Source organism: Canis lupus, chromosome 1, assembly GCF_048164855.1.
Source record: "Canis lupus baileyi chromosome 1, mCanLup2.hap1, whole genome shotgun sequence".
NCBI lineage: Eukaryota > Metazoa > Chordata > Mammalia > Carnivora > Canidae > Canis > Canis lupus.
This window is the reverse complement of record NC_132838.1, coordinates 112,789,668-112,816,701: the sequence shown is the minus strand read 5'-3', so window position 1 is coordinate 112,816,701 and position 27,034 is coordinate 112,789,668. Positions and strand designations below refer to the sequence as shown.

General features: G+C 57.0%; 1 protein-coding gene and 1 long non-coding RNA gene across 5 annotated transcripts; one reads left to right on the top strand and one right to left on the bottom strand.

Annotated features, from left to right (window-relative positions):
- Nucleotides 1–3,151: 3,151 nt before the first annotated feature.
- ATP1A3 (ATPase Na+/K+ transporting subunit alpha 3) lies at nucleotides 3,152–23,332 on the bottom strand. Of its 4 annotated transcripts, none has more exons than XM_072776396.1 (23): nucleotides 23,280–23,332; nucleotides 19,089–19,178; nucleotides 18,890–18,949; nucleotides 18,324–18,527; nucleotides 16,761–16,874; nucleotides 16,514–16,648; nucleotides 15,997–16,114; nucleotides 15,588–15,856; nucleotides 13,905–14,103; nucleotides 13,705–13,814; nucleotides 13,488–13,622; nucleotides 10,303–10,495; nucleotides 9,816–9,991; nucleotides 9,593–9,729; nucleotides 9,191–9,341; nucleotides 8,906–9,074; nucleotides 6,248–6,402; nucleotides 6,047–6,170; nucleotides 5,113–5,258; nucleotides 4,710–4,840; nucleotides 4,338–4,439; nucleotides 3,762–3,853; nucleotides 3,152–3,541 (listed from the first exon to the last, which is right to left on the bottom strand). In XM_072776396.1, exons 1-23 carry the CDS (start codon nucleotides 23,283–23,285, stop codon nucleotides 3,513–3,515), a joined length of 3,045 nt encoding a protein of 1,014 aa, XP_072632497.1. In that variant the 5' UTR covers nucleotides 23,286–23,332; the 3' UTR covers nucleotides 3,152–3,512. The 4 variants fall into 4 exon arrangements, with proteins under 4 accessions (XP_072632497.1, XP_072632495.1, XP_072632504.1 ...); XM_072776394.1 differs by having other exon boundaries at nucleotides 19,089–19,217; nucleotides 23,280–23,300; XM_072776403.1 differs by lacking the exon at nucleotides 23,280–23,332 and adding an exon at nucleotides 22,921–22,964.
- On the top strand, nucleotides 5,103–7,559 carry LOC140604843 (uncharacterized). The gene is made up of 3 exons (XR_012007673.1): nucleotides 5,103–5,699; nucleotides 5,861–6,025; nucleotides 7,017–7,559. It is a non-coding gene; the product is annotated as an uncharacterized lncRNA (long non-coding RNA).
- Nucleotides 23,333–27,034: the final 3,702 nt, after the last annotated feature.

Here is a 27,034-nt window from a genome sequence, read left to right as displayed (position 1 = left end):
CCTGCCCCTGAATGAGTTGTGGGTAAATGGCCAGAGTGCTAAGGGGTGGGTACACCAGAAGAGCCTCAAAAAATGTGTGTGGAAGGTTCAGCAAGCCCGGCTCCCTTACATGGAATGAAATTTCAGGGCTGGTGGGACTGCAGAACACCCAGGTGGAATAGCCTGGTGACTCCTAACCCCAGCTGTCTCCTGAGACCCACATCCCTTTTGGTTTGGGCTTTGAGGCCTGCTGGAGGGCATTCCCATGAGGTGGGGGAGACACCCCCTGCCAAAGGGGCTGGTAGAGAGGCCCCCTGTGTGGGGAAGGTCCCAAGCTGAAGCTCAATGAGCCATATTTTAAAGATCAAGTCTGGCTAGTGACTGTTTATTTCCCTGTTGTCAGCCCCAGGCCTTTGTGGAATCTTGTTCAGGCTTTTTTTTTTTTAATATTTTATTTTTTTATTCATGAGAGACACAGACAGAGAGAGAGGCAGAGACACAGGCAGAGGGAGAAGCAGGCTCCATGCAAGGAGCCAGATGTGGGACTCGATCCCGGGTCTCCAAGATCATGCCCTGGGCTGAAGGCAGTGCTAAACCGCTGAGCCACCAGGGCTGCCCAGAGTGGGACTGCGGAGGTTTCTTTATAGGAGGTGTCCAAGAGCATGGGCTGTGGACAGTGGTGTCCAGAGGATGTTGTGGGGGTGACGGCCCTCTGGGTGGGGTGTGGGAACTTTGAATCAGATTTCAGGCAATAGGGCCTTGGCACGGGGCAATGTGGGAGAGGACCCCCTTGACACAGAGATTGTGGGCAAGGTCAGAGGGTCCTTGAGGGAAGGGGATGGTGGGAGATGGTGGGGAGAGGGGGCCTAAGGTAGGTGGGCCCTGAATTAGGGGGATGGTGGGAGATAAGTGGGCTCCTGAAAAGACCATGGGAGATGAGCCCTGACCCCATGCTCCCTCCAGTCTGAGGCCTCCTTCCTGCCTCTTGGATTCCTGGAGGAAGTGGAGGTGGGAGTGTAGGAGGACCTTAGCACAATCAGAAATCTGGCTTATGTCCCTGCTGTGTGACTTCAAGGAAGTCCTTGCCCTCTCTGGGCCTCAGATTGCTCAGCTGTCTATGGGAGTACAGGTGCCCCTACTACCCAAAATGAAGCATTTCTATGAAACCTTTCGAAAGCCAAAATGATGTAAATCAAAGAGTATCCCTCACTTTCCAAAAGCTCATGTAATGCCACTTTTACAAAATACCTACATTAGTACCTGTCTTCCCTAAGTGAAAGAAATCTAAAGAGGATTTTCACTTTTACAAAAAATACTATTATGGGGGCACCTGGGTCCTTTAGTAGGTTGAGCATCTGCCTTCAGCTCAGGTCATGATTCCAGGGTCCTGGGGTCGAGCCCTACATCAGGTTCCCCGCTCAGCAGGTTGCCTGCTTCTTCCTTTCCCTCTGCTGCTCCCCCTGGTTCTGTGCACTCTCTCTCTCTCAAATAAATAAGTAAAAAATCTTAAAAAAAAAAAAAAGACCATTATGCATGAATGTAGGTAAATGTAATTGTCTGGGGTGGTGGGCATGTGCACACACCCACGCTTACATCTCTGGGCTGTATTAGAAAGTCTGTGGGCAGCCTGGGTGGCTCCGCTGTGGTGGCGGTTTAGCGCCGCCTTCAGCCCAGGGCGTGATCCTGGAGTCCCGGGATCGAGTCGCATGTTGGGCTCCTTCAGTGGAGCCTGCTTCTCCCTCTGCTTGTGTCTCTATCTCTCTCATGAATAAATAAATAAAATCTTAAAAAAAAAAAAAAAAGAAGGAGTGTGCCTCAAGTGAAGGGGGACTGCGGCCCAATCAGAACGGCTGAAATTCAAACTATTAACAATACGATTAACACCGGGTGGGAATGCAGAATGACCTCAGAGCTTTGGAAAGAATGTGGCCATTTCTTTTAAAGCTAAACACAGTCTGTGCCGTGATTAGCAATGGGCCCAACAGAGATGGGAGCCCATGTGTCATCGGGAGACAGAAGGTTCCCACTTCAAGGAAGTGCCAAAGCTACTGGTACATGGGACAATGTAGGTGACTCTCATAGGTGTGGTGAGGATAAGAAGCCAGACACACGAGACAACATGCTTGTAAGATCTCATTTATACGAAGTCCAAGAACAGGTGCAACTATTGGATGACAGAAATCAGAGCAGCCTCTGATGGGGTGGGGGGGAGTGCTGACTGGAAAGGGGCATGAAGGAACTTTCTGAGTGAGTTGAAATGTTCCACACCTTGATCTGGGTGGTGGTGATGCAATGCAATTTTTTTTTTTTTAAAGTAGGCTCCACGCCCAGCAGGGGCTTGAACTCATGACCCCAAGATCAAGATCTGAGCTGAGATCAAGAGCTTGATGTTTAACTGCCTGAGCCACCCAGGTATCCCGCAATGTCAATTTTAAAAATCACTGAGCTATGCCCTTAAGATTTTTGCACGTCACTGAAAGTTTATCTCAATAAAAGAGCGAGAGAAAAGCACAGTACTTAGAGGTTGGACAGCTGAGGTTCAGATCTCAGATTTGTCCCCTCTCAGCTGTGTGGCCTTGAGCAGGTCACTCCCCCTCTCTGTGCCTCACAACCTGTGAGGACTGAATGAGCTGATACACCAGAGGGCAGAGCACAGAGTGGCCAATCAGTGAATCACCATCATCACCACCATTGTCACCATCATTGTTCCTCCCTTCCCCATCCTCCTCCAATGTGAGAGGATTCTGAGTCTGACTCTCTTCCTCTCTCCTGTTCTTCTTCTTCTTCTTCTTTTTTTAAGATTTTATTTATTTATTCACGAGAGACACACAGAGAGAGGCAAAGACACAGGCAGAGGAAGAAGCTGGCTCCCTACAGGGAGCCCCATGCGGGACTCCATCCTAGGACCCTGGGATCACGACCTGAGCAGAAGGCAGATGCTCAATGGCTGAGCCATGCAGGTGCCCCCTCTCCCCAGTTCTGATCCCATAATCCCACTGCCTGGTAAATTCAAGCTGAGCTCACTTAACCTTGGTCGGGTCTAAAACTCCAGGACTTGGTAACTTCGTGATTCCTGTGGCTTCTGGGGTTGTGTGGATCACCCGGCAGTGGGTGCCAGGCCCGGGGACAGCCCCCCACCCCCGGGGCCAGAAAGCAAGCACAACACACACGCTTCTCTCTCCCCACTGATATATTTGATAATTGTCCAGAACCAGAGATGGCATCAGCCAGGGGTGAGGGGGAGTAAAAAAGAGCCCAGGGAGGGGGTGGAGAGGGGGCAGGGAGGGAGGGGTGAAGAGAGGGAGAGGAACAGAGACACAGAAAAGAGAGGCGGAGAGGAGGGTCGGGATGGTGGGGAGAGAAGCCAGCCAGAGGGGGATGGTGGGGTGGAGAGAAGTTGAGGGGGTAGGGGCCAAGGTGGGGCCATGGGGAGAGAGGGCCCCTCCCCCAGAATACAAAATGGGGGAACTGGTGGGGGCTGTCCTGGGCTTGAGGGGGCAGGGAAGAGATGGGCGATGTGGGGGGGGGTGAGGTCAGTAGTAGGTTTCCTTCTCCACCCAACCTGGAGACAAAGAAAGGAAGAAACAGGAAGAGACACGGGGAGGGGTACAGGAGGGAGACAGAGGCAGAGACAGACAGAAAGGGAACAACGGGAGAGAGAGCCGGGGAACAGAGGAGGAGGGACGTGGGGAGACAGAGGTCAGCACGGTGCTCCGCCTGCCTGCCCTCCCCCCGCCCCCCCTCCCCCCAGCCCCCGCCCTGCACCCGGCAAGCCCCCTCACCCCCGGGGTTCCTGCGCAGGATGAGTTTGCGGATCTCGTCATAGACGAAGATGAGGAAACTGTAGGGGAAGGCACAGAACCACCAGCTGGGCCTGGAGAGAGAGCAGGGGGGCGCGGGTGAGCAGGCGGCACTGCGGACCGGAGGCAGAGTCTGGGGAACGGGGGGGGGGGGGGGGGGGCCACCCGGGGCAATTCTCCCTTGCGCTCTGCGCCCACAGGAGAGGGCTGCCCCGGCCAGGGCTGCTGGGCTGGGGGCTCCCAAGTGCCACCCCTCTGCCCCGTGAGGACGTCCACGGGGGAAGGCTCAATGGCATCAGAACAGGGACTGTGGGGGGGCCCGGCTGGCTCAGTGGGTAAACGTGGGGCTCTTGATCTCGGGGTTGTGAGCTGGAGCCCACTTTGAAGGCAGAGATACCTCAAGATAATACAATCTTTGAGGAAAAAAAGAACAGGGACCGTGAATGGGGAGAGGGGGGCGGCGGGGGGGAGTGGGGGACAGGGTCCAAAGAGACACCAGGAGAGGTGGGGCCTGCGAGGAGGATCCTGGAGCAGGGCGCGGGGGTGGGGGGCACTCACTTGAGAGGGTACATGCGGAGGGCCACGTCCATGCCAGGGCAGTAGGACAGGAAGGCAGCCAGGGCCGTCTCCTCAAACAACCCGAAGATTAGGATCTTGTTCCTGGAGGCAGAGGCAAGAGCTGGACTCCGAGGACCTGAGCCTGACCCCGCCCCGCGGAGACGGACGGACAGACACAGATGGGGACCACAGAGAGACACAGCGACACACAGACGGGCCTGCAAAGGGACCCCAAGTGATCCCCTCCCCACACATGTAGAGACAGACATGACCCCTCGGTCGGTGACCACCCAGGGGACGGAAACGGCGCCTGCGGGGAGGGACGGACAGACACTCGGACAGGATGGAACGGAGCCTCGCGGCGGCCCTCACTTCATGCCCTGCTGGAAGACCGAGTTCCTCCGGGTCTTGCAGATGATCAAGTCGGCCCACTGGACGACCACTATGCTCACGAAGAAGGCCGTGTGGCACGTGAACTCCACCACCTTCCTCTGCTCGTAGGTCTGCAGGGGGGATGACCAGCGTGCTGGGCCCCGACCCACTCTGCCGGGCCCGGGGGGGGGGGGGGGGGGGGGGGGGGGGCGCAGGGGGCGGGGCTGGGCCGCGGGCCGGCAGGGAGGCAGCCCCGCGAGTGGCGGGCCCGGTGGGGGTGCTGGGGGGAGGGCAGGGGCGGGGCTGGGGATCCCGGCTGGGCTGGGGTGGGGTGGGGGAGGCTGGGCCGTGGGCAGCGGCGCTGACTGCGAGGCCCCCCCAAGCTGCAGGCCCGCCCACTCACCCACTGCTGCCCGTAACTGTCCTCCAGGTCATTGACGGTGCGGTCGTCCCAGTTCAGCCGGATGCCCACCAGGTTGCTGGGCAAGAAGCCATTTTCTGCCAGGATCACGAAGTAGGAAAAGAAGCCCCCGAGGGCCTGGATCATTCCTGGGGGCGGGGTGAGGAGATGAGGAGAGGCTCAGGTCGGGGCCAGCAGCCAGCCCAGAGCACCGGGGAGGCCCTGCGAGACTCCCCTTGGGAGGTGGGGGGCTCGCTCAGAACTCCGGCCCCACTGTCACCTGAGGCGGGGCTCCCGCGGACCCCCTGAGCGCGCCACCTGGTGGTGAGCACCTGACATGGGCCAGGACGGGAGCCTCAGGGAAGGGCCCACCTGGAGGCTCTCCCACCTGACCCAGGCCACCTGAACTTCAGGGAGTCCCTGGGAACCCCTGGGTTTCAATCGGACAGGCTCCCCGATGCAGGAATGATCTCCCCGGGCCTCTGACCACCACCATGAAGCCTCTGCTTTCTGGGACGCTCCCAGCAATGGGGAGGTCAGCACCTTCAAGGCTCTGTGCCTGGGACCTCCGGCAGCAGGTTGAGGAGGAGGTGCGGAGGGATAGGGCTCACTCCTGCCCTCAGAGTGCTCACAGGCTGATCCTGTCTTCCCCACTGTGGAGGCAGGTGGAGCCGTGGGCTCTGCAGTGGCCAGCTTGAGGCCAACCCCATCTGCTACTTGGTGTCCCATGTGCTCCCCCATGCACCCCCAGGCCTATACTCCACCTGTACGGGCCCTGCCATGCTGACCACCACCTATCTGCAAGTCACTCCTTCCAAACCTCCAGCACCAAGTCCTGCTTCTAGCCCCCTCATCCAACACAAGGTTTCAGAGTGCCAACTATGGGCCAGGCACTGGACATCCAGCTATAAACCAGGTAAGGGCCCCACATCCTCACCAATCTGCCCATAGGCCATGCTGATGAGCCTCTCATTGACCAGCTTGTCAGTGCGTGGGTTCCTGGGCTGTCTCTTCATGATGTCACTCTCTGCAGCCTCGTATGCCAAGGAGATGGCAGGAACCTGGGCAGGAGAGTCCACATGAGCTGGAAGTGGGGGACCCTCCCCTTCCTGGGGCCCAGAGGGTGGCTGGGACTCACCATGTCAGTGCCCAGGTCGATACAGAGGATGGTGATGGTGCCCAGAGGCAGTGGGATGTTGGCCATGATGAACAGCAAGAAGGGTGTGATCTCAGGGATGTTGCTGGTCAGGGTGTAGGCAATGGATTTCTTCAGGTTGTCGAAGATCAGGCGACCTGAGGCAGGAGCAGGCTCAGATCTGGGGCACCCTGGCCCTCTGCCCCTTCCCTGCCCAGTCCCCGAGTCCTTTCCAATTCACCCTCCCATCTGCCCACCTTCCTACGCAAACATCCAACCATGGCACCCTGGTCAAACGTTCTGGAAATATAGCCACATTGGAAGACTGGCAATTTGTATTAAACACCCCCCCTCCTCTATCGACCCGGTGATCCTACTCCTGGGTTTGAATGAGGATTTACATCCACCAAACAGCAAGTACGAGGAGGTTCACCATCGCCAAAACCCAGAACTGACCCCAGTGCCCATCAGCATGGGAGTGGATAAATTAACTACGGTCCCCCCACACAACAGAATACCACTCCGGAAGAAAAAAGAACGAATAAGCTATGACACACTCAACTCCATGGATGAATTTTACAGATGTTAGGTCAAGTGAAAAAGGCCAGACACAAAAGCATTCATATCATGTGACTCCAGTTAGATGAAGTTCAAAACTAATGTATGGTGCTAACAGTCAGGATAGTGTTTCCTTCTGGGAGGGGTGCTATGGGCTGGAGGGAACCTGACGAAACCCTAATGGGGCTGGAAATGTTCTTTATCTTGATCCGAGGTCTGGCGGTTGCAAGGGTGTGTACGTCTATAAAAATTCCTCAAGCCGCCCAGCTTCCTGCGTGCCTGTCACATCTCAGTACAAACTCCATCAGTCCAGTGTGTGTAACGTAAAAAGAGGCCCCGGATGAACTCAGCCGGCACCTCCTCCCACCCTCCCGGGTGCGCTGAGAGGTGTGAGAGAAGAGATGGGTCATTCACATGGCACAGAAAAGGCAGGGCTGCACAGTGGGTACGGATGGCCTGATCACCTTTGTGTACACGGAAGACCCACTATTTCCTATTCCTGTCGTGCCTGCTCTGCTCCCCACAACCTGCTGCTGTCTCTTCCCAAAGTATTGACGGAGGAAATGAAGCCTGAAATGTGCTTCGACAGGGACGCCTGAGTGACTCAGTGGTTGAGCGTCTGCCTTTGGCTCAGGTAGTGATCCCTGGGGTCCTGGGATCAAGTCCCGCATCGGGCTCCCCGCAGGGAGCCTGCTTCTCCCTCTATGTCCCTGCCACTCTCATGAATAAATGAATAAAATCTTAAAAAACAAAAAGAGAATACTTTATGAAATGTGCTTCCACATAATCCAGTGTGTGTGCTGAGACAAAAGAGGATTGGCCATGAGTGATAATGGAGTGGGGTGGGGGATGGGGACGTGGGGTTCACTATGCTCTTTGCTCTGCTCTGTGTTTTTTTGGTTGATTTTTTTCCACCCCTGAGAGGCCTTCCTTGCCCACCCTATCCAGGTAGGACCAGGGTTATCACCTACCATGGCATCCCACTTGTTCGCTTCTTAGCACCTACCACAATTTACAACTACGTTTATGTTAGGATTTGTTTGTTAACTTGTCTAAAGCTGCCTCTCCCAGCTCCTCGAGGGCAGGGACCTTGTCTGCTCTGCTCACAACTGTCTCTCCAGCACCAGGCAAGATGCTCAAGGCAGGAGCCCAATAAGCGTCTGGAAGGTGTGAACAGTGTATCCCGGTGAGTGTACACTGCATACGCAGAAATATCTTGGGAAGAAGAAAGGGTTAACCATGGTGTCTTCTGGGACACAGGAAACAAGGGGTAAGACCATTTAATTTGTCACTTTAGGGCTCAGCTTTACTGTTGGAATTCTCTTTTATCATGCATTATTTTTTACCCTGGGGACACTTCAAATGAGAGAGAGAGAGAGAAATTGGAAGAAAATGCACCACAGCATGAATAGTGATTATTTCTGGATGGTGAGGTCATGGGTGATTCCAATTTTCTTCTTAATGCTTGTCTACATTTCCTATAATTATCAGCAATTGCTTTGATGATCAGAATAAAATTAAATGTGAACAAGCCCCATCTGTGGCCACATCAAGGCCCGTCAGGAGGCGGTGCCCGTTGGCTCTGCAGCCTGGGCTCAGTGCCCCCCCTCCCCCCCGCCCCGCCGCAGATACCCGAAGCACGGGCTCCCTCATGGCTCTGCAAACTCTGTTCCTCTGCCTGCAGCTCCCTTGCTTGGCCCTTGGGATTCTGTATAGTAATTCCTATCCACTCTAGAAGCTTCCTTGCCCCCTGACTCCAGGCTGAGTGAAGGGTGTCCACAGGGCTCACAAAAGACCCTTGGCTTCCCCGAGGTTGCACTTAGAGGGTTTTATTTTTTTTTTAGAGGTATTTTAAAAGTGCTTCTACATCTGCCTCATCCACCAGAATGGGCCTGTGCTGGGTAATGCTGGGACCCAGCTCAGCCCTGCCTCCAGGGAGCCCCCAACCCCAGAGTGGGGAGGAAGACAGGTTCCGCCAGGGGCTCCATAGGATTCTGGTGTCTCCCTACTGTGCATTCTGCCCCACAGCCCTGGCCGGTCCCCTTGCCCTTCTTGGGCCTCATGCAGGAACCCCCGTCTCCAGAACCACCCCGGGCAACTCACCCTCCTCCACACCCGTGACAATGGAGGCAAAGTTGTCATCGAGCAGAATCATGTCCGCTGCCTGCTTAGACACATCAGAGCCGGCAATGCCCATGGCCACCCCGATATCGGCCTTCTTCAGGGCAGGGGAGTCGTTCACACCATCCCCAGTCACAGCCACGATTGCTCCCTGGAGGGAGAGAGGGTGAGGATGACGCCCAGGGGCTTGGCCCCAGCCCCTCCTCATCAGGGACCAGGAGTCCAGGCCCCAGCTGCCTCCTCCGAGGGACCTCAGCCCAAGCCCACCTGTCTCTGACAGCCTTCCACAATAATGAGCTTCTGCTGGGGGGACGTGCGGGCGAAGACGATCTCAGTGTGGTTCTGCAGGATTTCATCGATTTGCTCAGAGGTGAAGTCCTTGAGATCCGTGCCATGGATCACACAGGCCTTGGCATCCCTGGGAAGAGCAGAGAGCTGGTCAGGACTCGTGGGGATTAATGGACAGGCAGCCAGGCAGGCTGAACCCACAGATAGGAGAGGACTGGCTTCTAAAAGTGAGACTCACGAAGTGTAAGTGACTTGCCCAGGGTCACACAGCTCATGAGCAGGGAAGCTGAGATGCCCATCCTCCCATGTGTGGGGGGAGGGGGACCCAAGGCTGAGACCCCGAGGGAAGGGGGACAGGCCGCCACAGAGGGGGGGGCTCACCGGGGGTTGACCTGGCTGACGGGAATGTTGAGCCGGGCAGCAATGTCCTCCACAGTCTCGTTGCCCTCAGAGATGATGCCCACACCCTTGGCGATGGCCTTTGCCGTGATGGGATGATCTCCCGTGACCATGATGACCTGTGGGCATTGTTTGGGGATGGTCTAGCCTCACTGCAGACCCTGGGGGGCGCTGGCCCCACCTTCCTGGCTGCCCTAGGCCATACCTTGATGCCAGCGCTGCGGCACTTGCCCACTGCATCGGGGACAGCCGCCCGGGGTGGGTCGATCATGGACATGAGGCCAACAAAGCAGAGGTTGTCGGTGGTGAAGTTCACATCATCACAGTCAAAGGCAAAGCCCTTGGGGAACTGTTCTTCGGGAAGGTAGTAATGGCAGAAACCTGATGGCAGGACGGGGTGGGACATGAGGGCTCCAGCCTCGGCCCTCCATGCTTCCCACCATCGGGTCCCTGCAGTCAGGACAGTCCCAGTAGGCGGGATGCTCTGTCAACATTCATCCCCTAAAATGCCTTCCCCTCTCGTTCATACACACACTCGCTCATTCATTCATTCATTCATTCATTATGGTGCACTCTGGGATGCCCTATTCTGAGCCAGCCTCCGGGCAGCCTCACATCCTTCCATAACCTCAAGGGGCCCCCAGAGCTGACTCTGCCACCCACCCCAAGTCAGCCCCACCCACTGTGCGCACCAAGCACACGCTCGCCCAGGCCGCCAAGCTCCAGGTAGGCGTTCTGGAAGGCCTCCTTCATCTCCTCATCCAGCGGCTGCTCCTTGCCCTGCAGCAGGATGGTGGAGCAACGGTCCAGGATGCGCTCGGGGGCCCCCTTCATCACTAGCAGGTATCGGTTGTCATTGGGGTCTTCGGTCTCGTGGATGGAGAGCTGTGGAGAGGGCAGAGGGTGGAGGGCGGGCATGCCTGAGCTTCTAACAGACTAAGTTGGGGGAGGGGATGCCCCACTCCCACGCTTCCCCCTGCCCAGTGTCATAGGAGCCAGGACAGACCACAGCTGGGGTTCCCCCAGAATGCACTGCCCCTAACTCTCTACCCAGGAGATCTCCATCTGGTTCTTGAAGTCTCTCACAGACCTTGGCTCACTCCTGCCCATCTCTGCCTCTATCTCACAGATGTTTCTGCCTACGGGGCTCTCTTACAGAAACCCCAGCCGTCTTTAGATATGTGCGTTTCTCCCTGGCTCACCCTCATCTCTTATCCCACATCTGAGCTGTCACCAAATCTGCTCAGCTCACCTCTCAGATATTGACCTCAGATTCTGACCTCTTCTCACCTGTCCCCTGCCCTCCCCTCCCGGTTACCATTATCTCTCATATGGAATATCACACTGAGTCTCCGTGTCTGCCCTCCCCAGTCCATAATATTCCCTCCCTGCAGCAAGCAGGAGGATCCTTTAAAAAAAATGCAAGTCAGTGGAAAATGGTGAGGTCACTTGGGCAAATAGTCTGACAGTCCCCCAAAAGGCTAAAAGTAGAGTGACTATACGAGCCAGCCATTCCCAGGTACACTCAAGAGACATGCAAAGTATGTCCATACAGAAACGTGTGTGAATGTTCCCAGCAGCATGGCACACAGGAGTGCAAAGGGACGAACAACTCAAATGTTCATCCACAGATGGATGGATAAACAAAACGTGGACTCTCCCAGGTCCGATGACCAGTGGGAGAGGCAGGAAAGGGTAGCCTGAGAACCCCAGAGGGAGGTTCCCCAAGGCTGGGTGGACTAGGTAAGGGGAGCGGACTAAGTATGAGCCTCAGCCACTTGCCACCTCTGGCCAGGCTGCTTCCTTCTCTCCCGCCCTTCCCCTCAAAGCTGGGTCCCTAAGCCCTTTTGCTTTGTCACTGCCTAAGAGTGTGACAAAAAGCAAGTTATCTAACTTCTCTAAAGCTTGGCCTCCTGGTCTGTGACACTGTGAACAGGTGAGGGGTCACCAGCCCAGCCCCAACAAAGGCTTGTTCGGAGACCAAATGAGACAAAAGCAATTTGTCTTGGCAGCTAATTTCAGTCTCCCTGGCAGTGTTTCCAGAAGGCTAGGGTCACGGTTTGTTCACCCTGTGCTCCCAACACCCTCTGTAGTACCTGATACTTAGTAAGTGCTCAACAAATGTTTATTGAATGAATAAATAAAGTGTGAAGACTGTAAAAACAAAACAAAACAAAACAAACAAACAAACAAAAAAAACAACCATGGACTCTCCAGATGATGCAACGTTATTCAGGCATAAAGAGGTACGTAGCACTGACACATGCTACCACAGGAAGGAAGCCTGAGACCATCACACTACGTGAAAGATGACAGTCACCAAAGGCTATGGATTGTGTGATTCCATTTATATGAAATGTCCAGCATCAGCCAACGCATAGACACAGATGTAGGTTAATGGTTGCTCAGGGATCAGGATGCTGGGGGAGGTGGGGGCCAAGAGCTAAGGAGTGGGGCTTCTTTTTGATGAGACGGAATGTTCCATAATCGTGTAGATGAGGGACACCTGGGTGGCTCAGTGGTTGAGCATCTGCCTTTGGCTCAGGTCGTGATCTCCGAGTCCTAGGATTGAATCCTGCATCAGGTTCCCCTTGGAGAGCCTGCTTCACCCTCTGCCTCTCTCTGTGTGTCTCTCGTGAATAAATAAATAAAATCTTTTAAAAAATTGTGTGGCTGATTGCACATATCTGTGAACATACCAAAATGCCGAATTATGCACTTTATGTGGGTGAACTACGATATCTGAATTATCTCAGGGAAACTCTTTTGAAAAACTTGAGTCAGGTCTCATCTCTCCTCTGCTCAGAGCCCTCCCGTGGCTCATGTCCATCTTAAAGATACACCTGAATCCTCTCCATGGCCCACAAGCCCAAAGGGACCTGGCCAGGCACCTACTGTCTTCACCTCCAGTACAGTCCCTGGCTCACTTCTTCACCATGCTGGCTGCCTGGCTGTTGTTCAGACACATCAGTACCCTCCTACCTCGGGGCCGTTGCACATGTTATGCTCACTGCCTGGAACACTCGTGCCCCAGACACTTGCAGGCAGCATATTCTGTATTTCCTCATGCCTTTGTCATTGTCTTCTTCTTATTTTTTTTTTTTTTAGGATTTTATTTATTTATGAGAGACACACACACAGAGAGAGGCAGAGACACAGGCAGAGGGAGAGAAGCAGGCTCCATGCAGGGAGCCTGATGTGGGACTCGATCCCAGGTCTCCAGGATCAGGCCCTGGACTGAAGGCGGCACTAAACCGCTGAGCCACCCGGCTGCCCTGTCATTGTCTGTCTTCTAGCATTAGAGTGTAAGTTCCATGAGAGGAGGGACTCCACTGTGGCACTCACTGCCACAGGTGCCCCAGTACCTAAAACATGTGCCTGACATGTGGTGGCTGCTTGAAAAAAATATTTGTTGTGGGGCATCTGGGTGGCTCAGTCCATTAAGTGTCCAACTCTTGATTTAGGCTCAGGTCATGATCTCAGGGTCATGAGATCGAGCCCCACGTTGGGCTCCATGCTGAGTGTGGAACCTGCTTGAGATTTTTGCTCACCCTCTCCCTCTGTGCTTACCCCTATTCCTGTGCAGGCTCTTTCTACCCCCCCAAAAAAACCCACTCTTGAATGAATGAGAGATCTCTGGCTGGTCCCCAGTCTCTGCCTCCCACTGTGACAGAGGCCTTGCTCTCACTCCTGGGTCTGCTTGCCCTTTACCTGACCGGGTGGATACCATCATTCCCATTTTACAGATGGAGAAACCAAGGCTCTGGAAGGTTAGCAACTTGCCCAAAGGAAGAGGGCACCAGGGCAGAGGTGACTGCTTACAGGCATTAGAGAGAAACTGAGGTCCAGGCTGGCTCTCCTAGACAGCCCAGAGTACCTGGTATTTGTTGGTGGAATTGAAGGGAATCTCGGCCACTTTCTTGTTACGTTCACGCATCAGCTTCACGGAGCCAGAGGACAGCTCGATGCACTTGAGCAGGGCAGACTCAGAGGCATCCCCGGCCACATCCCTCTAGGGAAAAAGAGGCCTGTCAGAGCAGAGCAGCAGGCTGTGGGCAGGGGCAGGGCCAAGGTGAAGGGGCGGCTGGACCCACCTTGAGCACCGGGATGTTGTCCTGACCTCCCTTGAAGACGGCACGGTTGCAGAGTCCGGCAATGTGGGACAGGGCCACCCAGGTGTGCGAGCTCTTGTCAAACGAGGTTCCTGAAAGGAGGTGTGTGTCCCATATTACTGTGCCTTGGGGCCAGACCACCCCCCCCAACACCCCAACTCCTGCCCGGGCCCCACCCTCACCTGACTGGTCCTCGGTAGTGTCAGCCTCATGGATCTGGTTATCAAACCACATGTGGGCGACTGTCATGCGGTTCTGGGTGAGGGTCCCTGTCTTGTCTGAGCAAATAGTGGAGGTGGAGCCCAGGGTCTCCACAGCCTCCAGGTTTTTCACCAGGCAGTTCTTCCGAGCCATGCGCTTGGCCGTCAGCGTCAGACACACCTAGGGGGTGTCCCAGGGCAAGTAGGTCATGGGCAGAGCGGGCGGCGGGGCTGGACCAGCCACAGGAGTGCCGAGGACCCAGCTGCCCAGTCCAGGGATAACCCCGGGTGGCCCATAAAAGACAAGGGTGCTGCCCCCACGCAACAAACAACAAAACAGACACACACATACACAGGAGAGTGTTGTTGCCTGGCAATTCCACCCCAAGGCACAGACCAATGAAAACGGGCTTGGATGTGCCCTCAAAGACAGGTACTGCTATATGCAAGGCAGCAACCTTTTACCATCATCCCCCCAAAAAACAACCCAAACGTCTGCTAACAGCACAAGGGATAAATAAATAGCAGGGGGAAAAAAGATGTAATAATATATGCCAAAGAAAAAGGACAAGCTCTTGCTGCCTACACCTGCACAGATGAAGTTCAAAAAGATAATGTCTGGCACATTCCATCTGTATGAAGTACAATGATGTAGAAGCCAGGGCAGGGGTTATCTTTGAGTTGGGGGCAAGCAGTTGCACAAGGTCTGGAGGGGGTTTCTGGGGAACTCAAGTCTGGTGCTGCGCACATGCACGTGCCCAGATTCACAGCCTGTGCGTGAATATGTGCAACTCCAGGTCTATATAAAGCCTCTGACCTGCCCTGGCTTTGAAAATGCTAATATGGAAAACGCTGCATGATGTATTAAGTAAAAGAATCAAGCAGCAGAAGAGAATTCCTGGGACTATGTACCCTGAAGACAGCATTTACCCACAGGCTGGAATCTGCCCATATCTGCCTGGGAGCAGTGTGGACGGTGTGCTTCTATGGTGGGGCTGACTGTAGGGCAGCAGAGCAGGGATGGGGGGGCACTTATTTTTTAACTATTTTAATGTATTCTTTAGACTTTTTGCCATGAGGGTGTACTTCTTCTTTAAAAAAAAAAAAAAGATTTTATTTTTAAGTAATCTCTACACCCAACGAGGTGCTCGAACTCACAACCCCAAGATGAAGAGTCATACACTCTCCTGGCTGAGACAGCTGGGAGCCCTATGAGGGTGTACTTCTTAATTTTGTAAGTTAACTTAGAAAGTGGTAAGACTGAAGGGGCACCTGGATGGTTCAGTTGGTTGAGCCTCTGACTCTTGATTTTTGGCTCAGGTCATAATCTCAGGGTTGTGGGATCAAGCCCTGTGTCAGGCTTATGCTAGATGGGTAGTCTGCTTGAGATTCCCTCTCTCCCTCTCCCTCTCCCCCTGCCCCTTCCCCCACTCACACACTCTCTCTAAAAAAAAAAAAAAAAAAAAAAGGTGATAGGCTGTTAGCCCTTTATGCCTTGCAGTGTGCCTCAAGATTTTTGTTTTGTTAAGAAGGCCTTCCAGTCCCCAGGTCCAGTCATTTAAGATCCAGGAAGCTCAGCCCTCAGTGTACAAGTTGTCCTCATCAAGAACATTACACTTAGGCCCCCAGACCCCTCCCCCTCAGACTTGGGGATCTGGGCCTTACAGTGACAGTGGCCAGCAGGCCCTCTGGGACATTGGCCACGATGATGCCGATGAGGAAGATGACAGCCTCAAGCCAGGTGTATCCAAGAATGAGGGACAGGATGAAGAAGGAGACGCCCAGGAAGACAGCCACGCCGGTGATGAGCTGGATGAAGTGCTCTATCTCGATGGCAATGGGCGTCTTGCCCACCTCCAGGCCCGAAGCCAGGGTGGCAATGCGGCCCATGACAGTACGGTCACCTGTGGCCACCACCACACCTCGAGCCGTGCCTGTGGGGGCAGAGGGGATCGGGCTGAGGTGGGGATGGGGTCTCAGGGAGGTTCAGAGGGACCCCGAATCCCAGAGGCACAGCCCTCTGTCTGGACCAGCCCTGCCCCAACCTGGGTGCCCCCATTGCGCCCTGCCGCACCTTCCACGCAGTTGGTAGAAAAGAAGGTGATGTTCCGAGTCTCCAAGGGGTTGTCGTGTGTGCAGTCAGGAGAGCGAGTCTGTGGCTCTGATTCACCAGTCAGGGAGGAGTTGTCCACCTGAGTGGGTAAAGGGAGAGAGAGAGAGGGCTCAGCCCTGGGATCAGGGAGCATTTGGCCAGAGGACACTGAGGCTAAAGCTGTCTCCATGGAGGTCAGATCCAGAGGCCTGGACATCTGGGTGAGCGAGTGGTGTCTGGGAAGCTAGAGGTTAGGCTCTTGAAGTGGGAGGCAGAGGTTTCTTGCCAAGGTCTAAGGTATTGATGGGTCTAGGGGGTGGGGACCAGGGGCCTGGGTTCCTGGGTCTGAGGGAGGAGGGGTTGGGGGCCTGGGCTCCTGGGTCTGAGGGAGGAGGGGCTGGGGGCCTGGGCTCCTGGGTCTGAGGGAGGAAGCACTGGGGTCTTGGACCCCAGAATCACTCCAAGAAAGACAGAGCTGGGCCCCAGGTCCCAGTCTCACCTTGCAACCATGAGCTGAGATGATCCGCAGGTCGGCCGGGACTCGGTCTCCGCCCTTAATCTCTACCAGGTCCCCGACCACCACCTCCTCAGCGTTCACCTGCATCTTCTCACCCTCTCGGATCACCAGGGCTTGCTGGGGGTCGAACGGAGAAGAGTCAGCGCCCCTGCTGTCTGCCTGGGCTTATCTGGCAGACCTCACCCCCATCCTTCCACTCCCACCTGGCCCCTTTCTGGGCCTTCCTCACCTGGGGAACCATGTTCTTGAAGGACTCCATGATCTTGGAGCTCTTGGCCTCCTGGTAGTAGGAGAAGCAGCCGGTGATGATGACCACAGCTGCCAGCACAATGCCCAGGTAGAGCTGCAGGGAGACACAGGGTCACAGCTCACTCCTGCTCCCTACCAGGCTCGCCCTGAGATTTTTGCAATCTGGGAAGGGAACTCTGAGTCAATGGCAGGTAGCGGGGTCTGTATTTGTGTGTCTGATGCCAGGTTGTGTCTATCTGGTTGAGGGTCCATGTGTCCATCTGCCTATTCAGGTTTGGGTCCCTCTTTCCGCACATGGTTGTGTTTGAGTCTCTAGGTCAGTCCATCTCTCCATTTTGTGCATCCACCTGTCTGTCCTTCTGCCTGTATTCGAGGATCTGAGCATATGCTATTAACCCTCCATGTGTCTGTGTCTTTAGGTCAGCACGTCTGTCTGTCTGACTGTCGGCCTGTCTGGCTTAAAATTTAGGGGGCCGTTTGTGTTTGAATCTTTTTTTAAAAAATATTTTATTTATTTATTCATGAGAGACAACGAGAGAGGCAGAGACATAGGCAGAGGGCGAAGCAGGCTCCATGCTGGGGGTCTGATGCGGGACTTGATTCCCCAGATCGGGATCATGACTCCAGCCGAAGGCAGATGCTCAACCTCTGAGCCACTCAGGCGCCTCGTGTTTGCGTCTCTGTATGCGGTTCCCTGTCTCTCTCTGTTGGTCAGCTTAGGTCTGAGACTCCATGTCTGTCTATCTGCCGATTTACGTTTTAACTGCCTTTTCTTTTTTTTTAAGGTTTTATTGATCGATTGATTGATTGTAATCTTTCCACTCAATGTGGGGCTTGAACTCAGAACTCAAGAGTCGAATGTTCTTCCTACTGAGCCCGCTGGGTGCCCCAGGTTTTAATTTCTGAGAACACTGTCTGTGCTTGGTTCTCATGTCATTCTGTCTGTCACCAGGCTAGGCCTGCAACTCTGTGCGTGTTTGAGTTTCTGTTTGTGTCTACGTGTGTGTCTCCACTTGTGTGTCTGAATGAGGCACCTCTGTTTGAATCTGCGTACAGATGTGACAGTGCTGACTCTGAGTGTGTTTGCGTGCACTTGTGCATGGATCTCTATGTAGTCAGCATGTAGGTCTGCATTTACGGGCATGGGGTCCATTGAGATTGTGTCCCCCTGTGTGTCCCTGGCATTGGATCCTGACGGATCAGCAGGTGGGTGTGCCCGCCTCTCTACATGAGTGTACTTATTTTTTGGGGCACCTTTTACACCACGGCCACCTGATGATGCCTGTCCCCAAGACCACCAAGATCACAGACCCTTGGGACACAGACTCAGCTCACACACCCCACATAGTGCACATGTTACTTGGCTTTTCTGAGCCTCGGTTTCCTTATACCTTCTCTGGTTCTCTCACTGAGTGGTTATGAAAGTCCCATGAGACAAAGCTGGAGTGGGCAATGAGAAGTCTGAAGAGGCAGGAGAAGTGAGGCAGGATGTGTGCCCCTAAACGTTCAAGCCCTTGTTCAGGGTAGCGTGGAGGGTACTCACATTGTCACCCGAGGGATCATCCTCTGTGCCCGCCTGGATGCCATAGGCCAGGAAGCAGAGGATGGCTCCAATCCACAGCAGGATTGAGAAGCCCCCGAAGAGCTGGCGGCAGAACTTGACCCATTCTGGGGTAGTAGGTGGTGGTGTGAGCGCATTGGGCCCGTCCCGGGCCAGGATCTCTTGGGCTTTGCTGTGGGTCAGACCCTGGGGGACACAGGACTCACACAGAACCCTCCCTGAGCCTCCCTGGCACCCAAACTCTTCACGAGCACCCCAGGCCCCCAGGAGTCCTGTCCCCAGCCCCTCCTCCCTCAGACTCAAGAGTCCTGCCCCCAGCCCCCTCCTCCCTCAGACCCAGGGGGTCCAGGCCCTCAGCCCCTCCTCCCTCAGACCCTGGGGTCCAGGCCCCCAGTCCCTCCTCCCTCAGACCCAGGGGTCCAGGCGCCCAGCCCCTCCTCCCTCAGACCCAGGGGTCTAGGCGCCCAGCCCCTCCTCCCTCAGACCCAGGGGTCCAGGCACCCAGCCCCCTCCTCCCGGAAGCCCTCCTCCCTCAGACCCAGCCACACCTGTACACAGTCCGTGTTGTATTTCCGGCAGACCTCTTCCACTGACATCTTGTGCTCTGTCTGAGGAACAAGAGTTTGGAGGGAGGAAGTGAGAACCCAGGCCTTTCGGGGGCCGGGGCAGGACCTGAGAGCATTAGGCCCATCCTCAGCCAGGATCTCCGCTCTGGGAGCATGTGTGGGCACAAAGGGCGAGGCTTACCATAGCCACCTCCTTCTTGAGGTCATCCAGGTCCCTGCGCTCTTTGGTGCCCTTGCTCTTCTTGGGCGAGCCCTTGTCATCTTTCTTGTCCTGCGAGGTGGCGACACGATAGCTGTCAGAGCCACCAGACTGCGGGCGAGAAGGGGTTACAAGGGGGACACCGGCCCTCTGGGCCCCCACCCCGGCCTGCTTTCTGTGCACATCTGCGCCCTGGGCAGGGGCTGGCTCTGGGAGTCTCTGTGTGTCTGTTGGGGCTCCCCGACACCTCCCTGTCTCTGCCCTGCATCTCTGGGTGGCTGTCTCTCAGGACCCTGGGTCTCATCTCTTCTCATTGTGTTCGTCATCTCTGGCTCTCTGTCCTCCAGGGTCTCTGTCTGGGTCTCTCTGTGCTTCTCTCTCTCTCTCTCTCTGATTCTGGGCCTATCTCTGTGTCTCTCTCTCCTTCAGTCCCTTTGTGTCATCTCTCTCTCTGCCTCTAAGTCTCCCAGCACGTGTCTCTATATAATTCTATCTGTCCCATACAATGTCTGTCTGCATCTCCAGAATGATCTCTCCCTGCGTCTGGCTGAGTTTCTCTCTGGGTTCCCATCTCCAGGTCGATGTGTTGCGGGATCTCAGACTGTCTCTGAGTGTCTGTATTTTCTGCCTCGGGGTCTTTCTCCATCCCTTCGAGCTGGGTCCCTGTCTGGAACACTTGGTGTGTCTCTCCCTCTCCGTCTCTCCCATTTCAACCGCCTTGTGTGTCCATCTCTCGTTGTCTCGCTCTGTGACCTTTCTGCCTGTCTGTCCCTCTCGAGTCTGTCTGGACATCTCTGTCCTTCCAGCTCTGAGTCTCCCGGCCTATGTGACTCTCCTCATCTTCTCTACGTGTCTCAGTCTCTGTCTGTCAAAGGACTCCGCTAATCTGGGGAGCCCCCCAAGGGGTTCCTGGCAGAACAGAGGAGAAAGAGTACTGCACATGTTGGTCACAGCTAGGACACAAGCCCAGGAGGCAGCCCTCGACGCACAGGGATGATGGCCTGGCTGCCTATTCAGCCCATCCTGAGGGCCTTGACTGACAATTTGGGGGCCCTGGCCTCTCTCTCAGGGGCTGGTGGCAGCTTCAGACAGCTCTGAACAGAGGACGGGCAAGGTCAGGTCTCTGGAGGACAGACTAAGAGCGGGCTGGGGTGTGGGGTACAGAAGGGCGAGAGGCAAGAGCCCCAGCATAGCTTGAACTGGATGCGGCGTGAGGGGGTGAGTGGGGTTGCAGTTGGGGGTTTGGGCAAAGGGGGAAGGCGGTGTCCCCCGAGGCTGGCAGGAGGGGTGGAGCCAGGCCAGGTGCTGGCAGAGGGCTGCTGACAGGTCCTCGGGCCCAGAGCCAAGCCGGGATCCCAGGCTCAGGCAGCTCAGTGCTAATCCTCTCGTGACCTTGCAGAGGGCTGAGCTGCCTGCTGTCTGCCCCCAGACCCAGGGGCTGAGCCTGGGGGTTACTGCAGCCCAGCGCCCCGGAGCCTCTGAGAGGGTTTCAGAGGGTGGGAGGGAGGCTTGGCCCCGGGCCAGCCCTGCAGCAGCACTGCGGCTCACTCAAAGGCACTCAAAGGCCCGGAGGCCTGGGGGACAGGGAGGACATGACTTCACTGCCTGTGCCAGGAGGGGTCTTACCTGCCCACAGGGGTGGACCCAAGGATGGAGAGATGTGGAAATAGAAGGTCATGGGGTCAAGGTAGAGAAATGAAGGGGAAGGCGGGGGGGGGGGCTGGCAAGAGCAGGGGAGAAAAACAGCAGCCCATCCTTGAAACTTTAGGGAAAGCTGGGAGCTGATGCTTGGGGTGAGGAAGGGCTGGGGGCCTGGACCCCTAGTCTGAGGGGGGAGGGATTGGGGGCCTTGGATTCCTGAGTCTGAAGCAGGGGGCTGAGGGCCTGGACTCCTGGGTCTGAAGGAGGAGAGGGCTGGAGGCCTGGACTCCTGGGTCTGAGGGAGGAGGGGCTGGGGGTCTGGACCCCTGGGTCTGAGGGATGAGGGGCTGGGGTTCTGGACTCCTGGATCTGAGGGAGGAGGGGCTGGGGGTCTGGACCCCTGGGTCTGAGGGAGGAGGGGCTGGGGATCTGGACCTCTGGGTCTGAGGGATGAGGGGCTGGGGTTCTGGACTCCTGGATCTGAGGGAGGAGGGGCTGGGGGTCTGGACCCCTGGGTCTGAGGGAGGAGGGGGATGAGGGCCTGAACCCTGGGTCTGAGGGAAGAGGGGCTGGGGTTCTGGACCCCTGGGTCTGGGAGGAGGGGCTGGGGTTCTGGACCCCTGGGTCTGAGGAAGGAGGGGCTGGGGACTCTAGACCCCTGGGTTTGAGGGAGGAGGGGACCGGGACACCCCAGTCCCTGGCAGACAAGCCTTGGCTCCTGCTTGCCCTTGCTTTGACCAGACTCCCTTGGGGGCGGGCTTCCATCTGTTGGAGGGGGAGCCGAGGCTTTCCCAGTCAAGGCAGGAGGCCCAGATGGGCGCACTGCGGGGTGGGAGGACCTCTGAGGGTGGGGGACACGCCTGTCTCACTGCAGCCAGTCTCTGCATCTCCTCACCATTTTCCGCTGTCCGCCTCCCCCGACACCCGCCAGCTCACGCAGCTTCTGCACCTTGGCCAGCCTCTCCCTCCCCCTCTTAGAGTGTCTGGGGCCTTCCTCTCTGAGCATCTCTCTCTCTCTCTCTCTCTCTCCACCTCCCCTTTTGCTCTCTGCCTCCTCCTCCCATCCTTCAAGCTGACTTTGGTCGTCTCTGGATAGCAAATGTCTGTCCTTGGGTCTCCTAATCTCAGACTCAGTTTCTCTCGTTGTCTCTGTATGTCTCTCCACGTCTTTGTCTCACATGGCCATGTCTCTGTGTGTCTCTCTGACCATGTCTCTCTTTGTGTCTACGTCTACGTCTCTTTCTCAGCATCTCTGTCTCTGCCTGTTTCTTTCACTCCTTCTATCGGGTTCTGTTTCTCTGCCACCCACGTCTAAAGCGTCCCGTCTTCTTTAATTAATGCCCCGCTTCCTTTCCTGGGGCGAACAGTCTCAGTCCTCTCCTCCAATCGGCCCACGCCTCCCTCCTTCCATTCCACTTACCTGGAAGCCATCACTGACTCTCACCTCCCCCCTTCTCTCTCCCAGTCCCCTCCCCACCCAGTTCTTCTCCCCATCCCCCTTCGCCCACCCCAAACCACAGATCTGCAGCCCCACCCCCCACCTCCAGCCCTGGGCCCATCAGCCTTCCTCCGCCATCTTTCTCCCCATCCCTCATATTCCCTCTCCATTAGCCTTTCCCATCCGGACCCTCTGTCTTCATCCCACCCAGCCCAGCCCACCCGCCTCCTTCTCCCACTCTCCCCCCATGGCCCCGCCCCAGACACGCAGGGAGGAATCCAGGGCTGCAGAGGGGATCAGGTGGTCAGTCAGGGAAGGAGGCGGCATCTGCTGGAGAGACTCACAGACAGACAAGGACACACGGACACAGAGGCAAGGGCATAGCCAGACATGCACGATCCACTCCCCCCGGCCTCCCCACCCCCCTCATGTGCAGACAGGCGCCCCCAGCCAGGCCCTCAGTCTCCCTGCCCCGGCTGTCCTGCTCCTCCCAGCGCCCCCGTATCAGCTTCCCCAGATTAGGGGCTGGACACACAGCACAGCCCCAGGCCACGCGCCGCACTGCGGAGCCCCCCCATCCAGGCCTGGAAGGAGAGGGAGAGGTCATCTGGTGTTCATCCCACCGCCTGGACCTGGCCCCACCCGGCCGGGGACGCAGACGGGTGTCAACACCCCCAGACACAAACCCCGGCTCTCAGACACACCCAGACACGAATGCAGACAGTCGGACACAACCTGGGCCACTCGGTGCTGGCAGGACCTGACGGAGCCAGGAGCTCCCACACGCACACGCGCACACGCACACACGGCCCGGGGCGTGCGACCGCACCAGGTCAGGCAGACGGGCCGAGGGCCGGCCGGCGCCCCGCGGGCCCCGCACACAAAGACGCGCCAGCACACGCCACAGCCCCGCGGCCCCAGGCGGCCCCGCGCACACGCTCCAAGCGGCAGGGCAGACGCACCGGCCGGGACCCGCAGACCCGGCCCCGGAGCGCGGGGTCCCGGAGCCCCCGCCCCCGCCCCCGGGGCCCCCCAGCGTCGCCGACCCCCCCAGTGTCGCACACACGCACCGCCCGGCCGGCCCGAGCACCTACCCCCATCTCGGCGGCTCCGGGGGAGAGGGGCGGGCGGGCGGGGCGGGGGCCGGGGCCGAGGGCTCAGGGCGCAGGGCGCAGGGCGCAGGCTCAGGCGCGGGCTCGGCTGGGGCCTCTGCAGCGCCCGCGCCCCGGTCCGCGCTCCGTGCAGCCGGCAGCCCTCCCGCACAGAGTCTGCGGCGGCCGCCGCCTCCGCCTCCTCATATGCCCGCGCCCGCGGGGGGGCCGGCGCCGGCCAATCAGGAGCGCCGCCGCCCTGACGGATGGCCCGCGGCCCCGCCCCCGGCACTGCAGCTGTCCTCCCCGCCCCCAGCCTCCGCAAAGTGGCGGCTCGGCCGAGGAGGGGGAGCGCTGCAGCAGCGGGGGATCCCGGAGACCCCGCAGTGAGGAGCCCCGAGAGCCCCGCCATGGGGGTGGCGCTTCCGAGGAAGGGGCGCTCGGACGGAGAGCGCCCCGAAAATCCCCTTATGGTGGGGGTGTTGCCACAGGGAGAGGGGCTGCGCGGCGGGAGGTGGACACCGGGTGGGAGGCGAGCCCCCTCCGTAAACTGCCACAAGAGGGCGGGGGGGGGGGTGGCCCAGAGCACCTCCTTCCGCAGTGAGGTGGAGGGGGTGGCTGGAGACCTTGTAGGGGTGCTGTTCAGGAGTTGGAGGGGCCCTCAGAGGCAAGGAAGACCCCCCAATAAGGAGGGGTGCTGCAGAGGGGAAAGGAGGCCCGCTCACTAGTGTGCCCCACCTCCCCCCCCCCCACACACACATAATGGCAGAGTTATCCAGGGAGACACAACTGTACAGGTACACAGAGGATACATCCCAGCCAGAGGACCCCACCAAACCTCACACTCACACATAACCATCACCCACAGAGCCCAGATAGGGAGGACACACACATCTACCACCTCATCACACATCACCACAGTTTCACCGTCACATTCCAGAACACACCTGCTTGGACCCTCACACACATACCACACAACCCCATCACACAATCCCAGAGATTCACCAGCATGGAAATAAAATGCATCTCCCATCACACCACAACAGAATCACAATCACAGTCATAAGCTGCCGTGTGGATTGACACACACCCTCCGAACACTACATCACAGACATGCACATTGTACACTCCACCATACCCTGCCATGTCCCATTTCACATAGAGACCCACAACCAATTGACCCATAAACCCAAAGACCAACACATCCCCACACTCAGCAGCATCACACACGCACAGGCCACACACTGCCTCACACACCCCATGAGCCTTTGTGGATGTTGCTGCAGAGTCACACAAAGGCACACATATAACCACACACACACACTCCTCCCCAGGGAGCAGAAGACCACAGGGCGTAACTGCCAAAGCATGGCTAATTGTGAATGACAGACAAAAAGGTGCACACAGACTCACACACAGAACAATAATTCACAGAAACAGAGCACATGACGCCATCCCACACACTTCCCACACTACACACATCACGTATTGCAGTGCTATCACATACACCTCTGCTGCACCTGCAAACACGCCCCAATGCCCCCACCCAGATGCCACACACATCCCATCTCGGTGTGTGCGCGCACACACACGCACTTAGCTAGCATACACACCCCAGGCCCACCACATACACACAATACCCGATCAGGCACCCATTGAGGCCTGAGGTGTCAGTCTCTCACCCCCACACTTTGCTCTCTGAGGAACAGCTCAGACTTTCCTTGGCGATTGTGGAAGGGGGCAGAGAGCAAGGGAAAGCCCGTCCTTGTAGCTTTCTCAGGATGTGGGTATTCTCCCCACCTGTGGGAGTGGAGGCGTGGGGGACACAGGCAAGGGGCACAGAGTGAGCCTGGTGTGGATAGGGTCTGGGTAGTGAAGGTTAAGGGCCTGATCAGGGAAATATGTGAAAGGCTAAAAGCCAGAGTGAGACATACAAAAAGATAAGAGAGAAACAGAGATTCAAAGCGGAAGAGAGACAAACATGGACAAGGAGACAGGGCCTGAGAGTAAAGGGGGCAGGAGCCAGCTTCCTTGTCTTTCCCCAGCACCCAGAGCCTCAGCCCAATCCTGTACTCTGACCCATCCCTATCCCTCCCAGCTGTCCCTTGTTGCCATGGTAATAGGGAGGCCGAATATGCAGCAAAGGAGGCTGGGCCTGCAGACCTGGCCTGTCTCCATGGAGACTGAGGAAGGGGGGGGAGCCATATCTTCTAGCCCAGGTGGTTGGCCCCCAGGTCCCCTCTGCAATTCTGCCCCCTTCCTGGGTGTGTGTGTGGTGCGGGGAGGATCTGTCAACATATCATCTCTGTCCCCCTTGTCTGTTTCTGGCAGGGATGGGCCTGGACCACAGGCAAGGTGGTTCAGAGGACAGACATGCCTCAAGGTGTTTGGATCCCAGGAGATTCTAGGCTCTCTCTCTCACTCTCTCTGTTCTCCCATTAGGCTGGGGGAAGCCTCGGCCCCCCACACGATACCCCAGATACAGGCTCATGTCCCCCTTTATGCACTCCCTCCTCAGACACGAGCCTGGTGAGACTGATGACTGTGCACCGTGCTCCCAGCGCGAGGCTCTGCGGAAGTTGGGGGGGGGGGGGAGGAGAGAAGACTTAGGAAGGTCACAGGGATGGACAGGGACAAGGGAGCTCAGTGAGCGAGACATAAGGAGAGACTTAAGAGGAGAAATGGACACAGTTCAGAACCAAGTAGGGCAGATACAGATAGAGAGATGGGCAAAGACAGATGAGAAAACAGACGGAGGGAAACAGAGCAACAGAATTACTCAGTGAAGGTGACAGAGAACCACAGGGACATAGAGAGCCTGGCAGAGACACATTTGGCAAATGGGAGTCTCGGAGATCAAGACTGGGGGATACTTGGAGGAGAAAGGGGGAGGGGTGGGGAGACTGGGAAATGGGGAGAAGACCCCACGGATCAGCAGCATGGTATGGGGACAGAGAGCTGGAGAGACCGGAAATGCCTGCAATCATTGCAATCATATTCTAGTCACCTCAACAGACCCAGAGTCTGGCCCAAGGGCAGAGACATTGATTAAAGTCTGTACAATAGATGTGGGGACAAGAGACCCTGACTCGAGCCCACCCCCACACCTGTCCCCGAGGGGGATGCACACACACAGCAAGGGCCGGAGACACAGGAGGGGCTGGGTGGAGACTGGGGGTGCTGTGTGTCGGGCGGGGTCTCCAGGAAGGGGCCCGCCCACGCACCTCCAAGGCAGGCGGGCCCAGGCGCCAGTCCCCGCCTGGCCGGTGCTGAACGGACAGCTCCCGGGCTCGGGCAGCCTGCCGGGGAGAGCCCAGCCTCTGGCTTTCCTCACCGCTGCGGCCCCCTCCCCTCTCCATCTAGTTTTCCTTGGCTTCTCATCTCTAGCCTCCCTCTCTAGTCCCACCTCCATCTCTGCTTCTCTCAGCCCCAGTTCCCGGGGGGTGGGGGGAGTGGGTCTCATAACTTCCCTGCTTCATCTGTCTCCCCGTCTGCCTCGGTAGTACCCTGTCCCCATCTCCATTCTATCTCTCCTAATCACGGTGGGTCTCCCTCTGTTTCTCCCCCCTCTTGGCTCCCTCTCTCTCTCCCTCCCTCTCTGCCCCCTCCTTGTTTCTCTCTTTCTCTCCCCGCCACCACTGCCCTATCTCTCTTCCTCTCTTCCCACCTCTCCATCTCTCCCCCTTCTACTCGGCCTCGTTATGGCTCTTGCTGTGTGACCTTCACGCGTCCTTTCTCAGCTGCAGTTTCCAGTGGAA

Excerpts from the sequence above, each read along its gene's own strand:
- ATP1A3 (XM_072776394.1), bottom strand. Across the intron at positions 10,496-13,487 it reads ATTCCACCAACAAATACCAG|CTCTCCATCCACGAGACCGA; the intron begins GTACTCTGGGCT and ends CCCTCTCCACAG. Across the intron at positions 9,730-9,815 it reads GCCGCAGCGCTGGCATCAAG|GTCATCATGGTCACGGGAGA; the intron begins GTATGGCCTAGG and ends CAATGCCCACAG.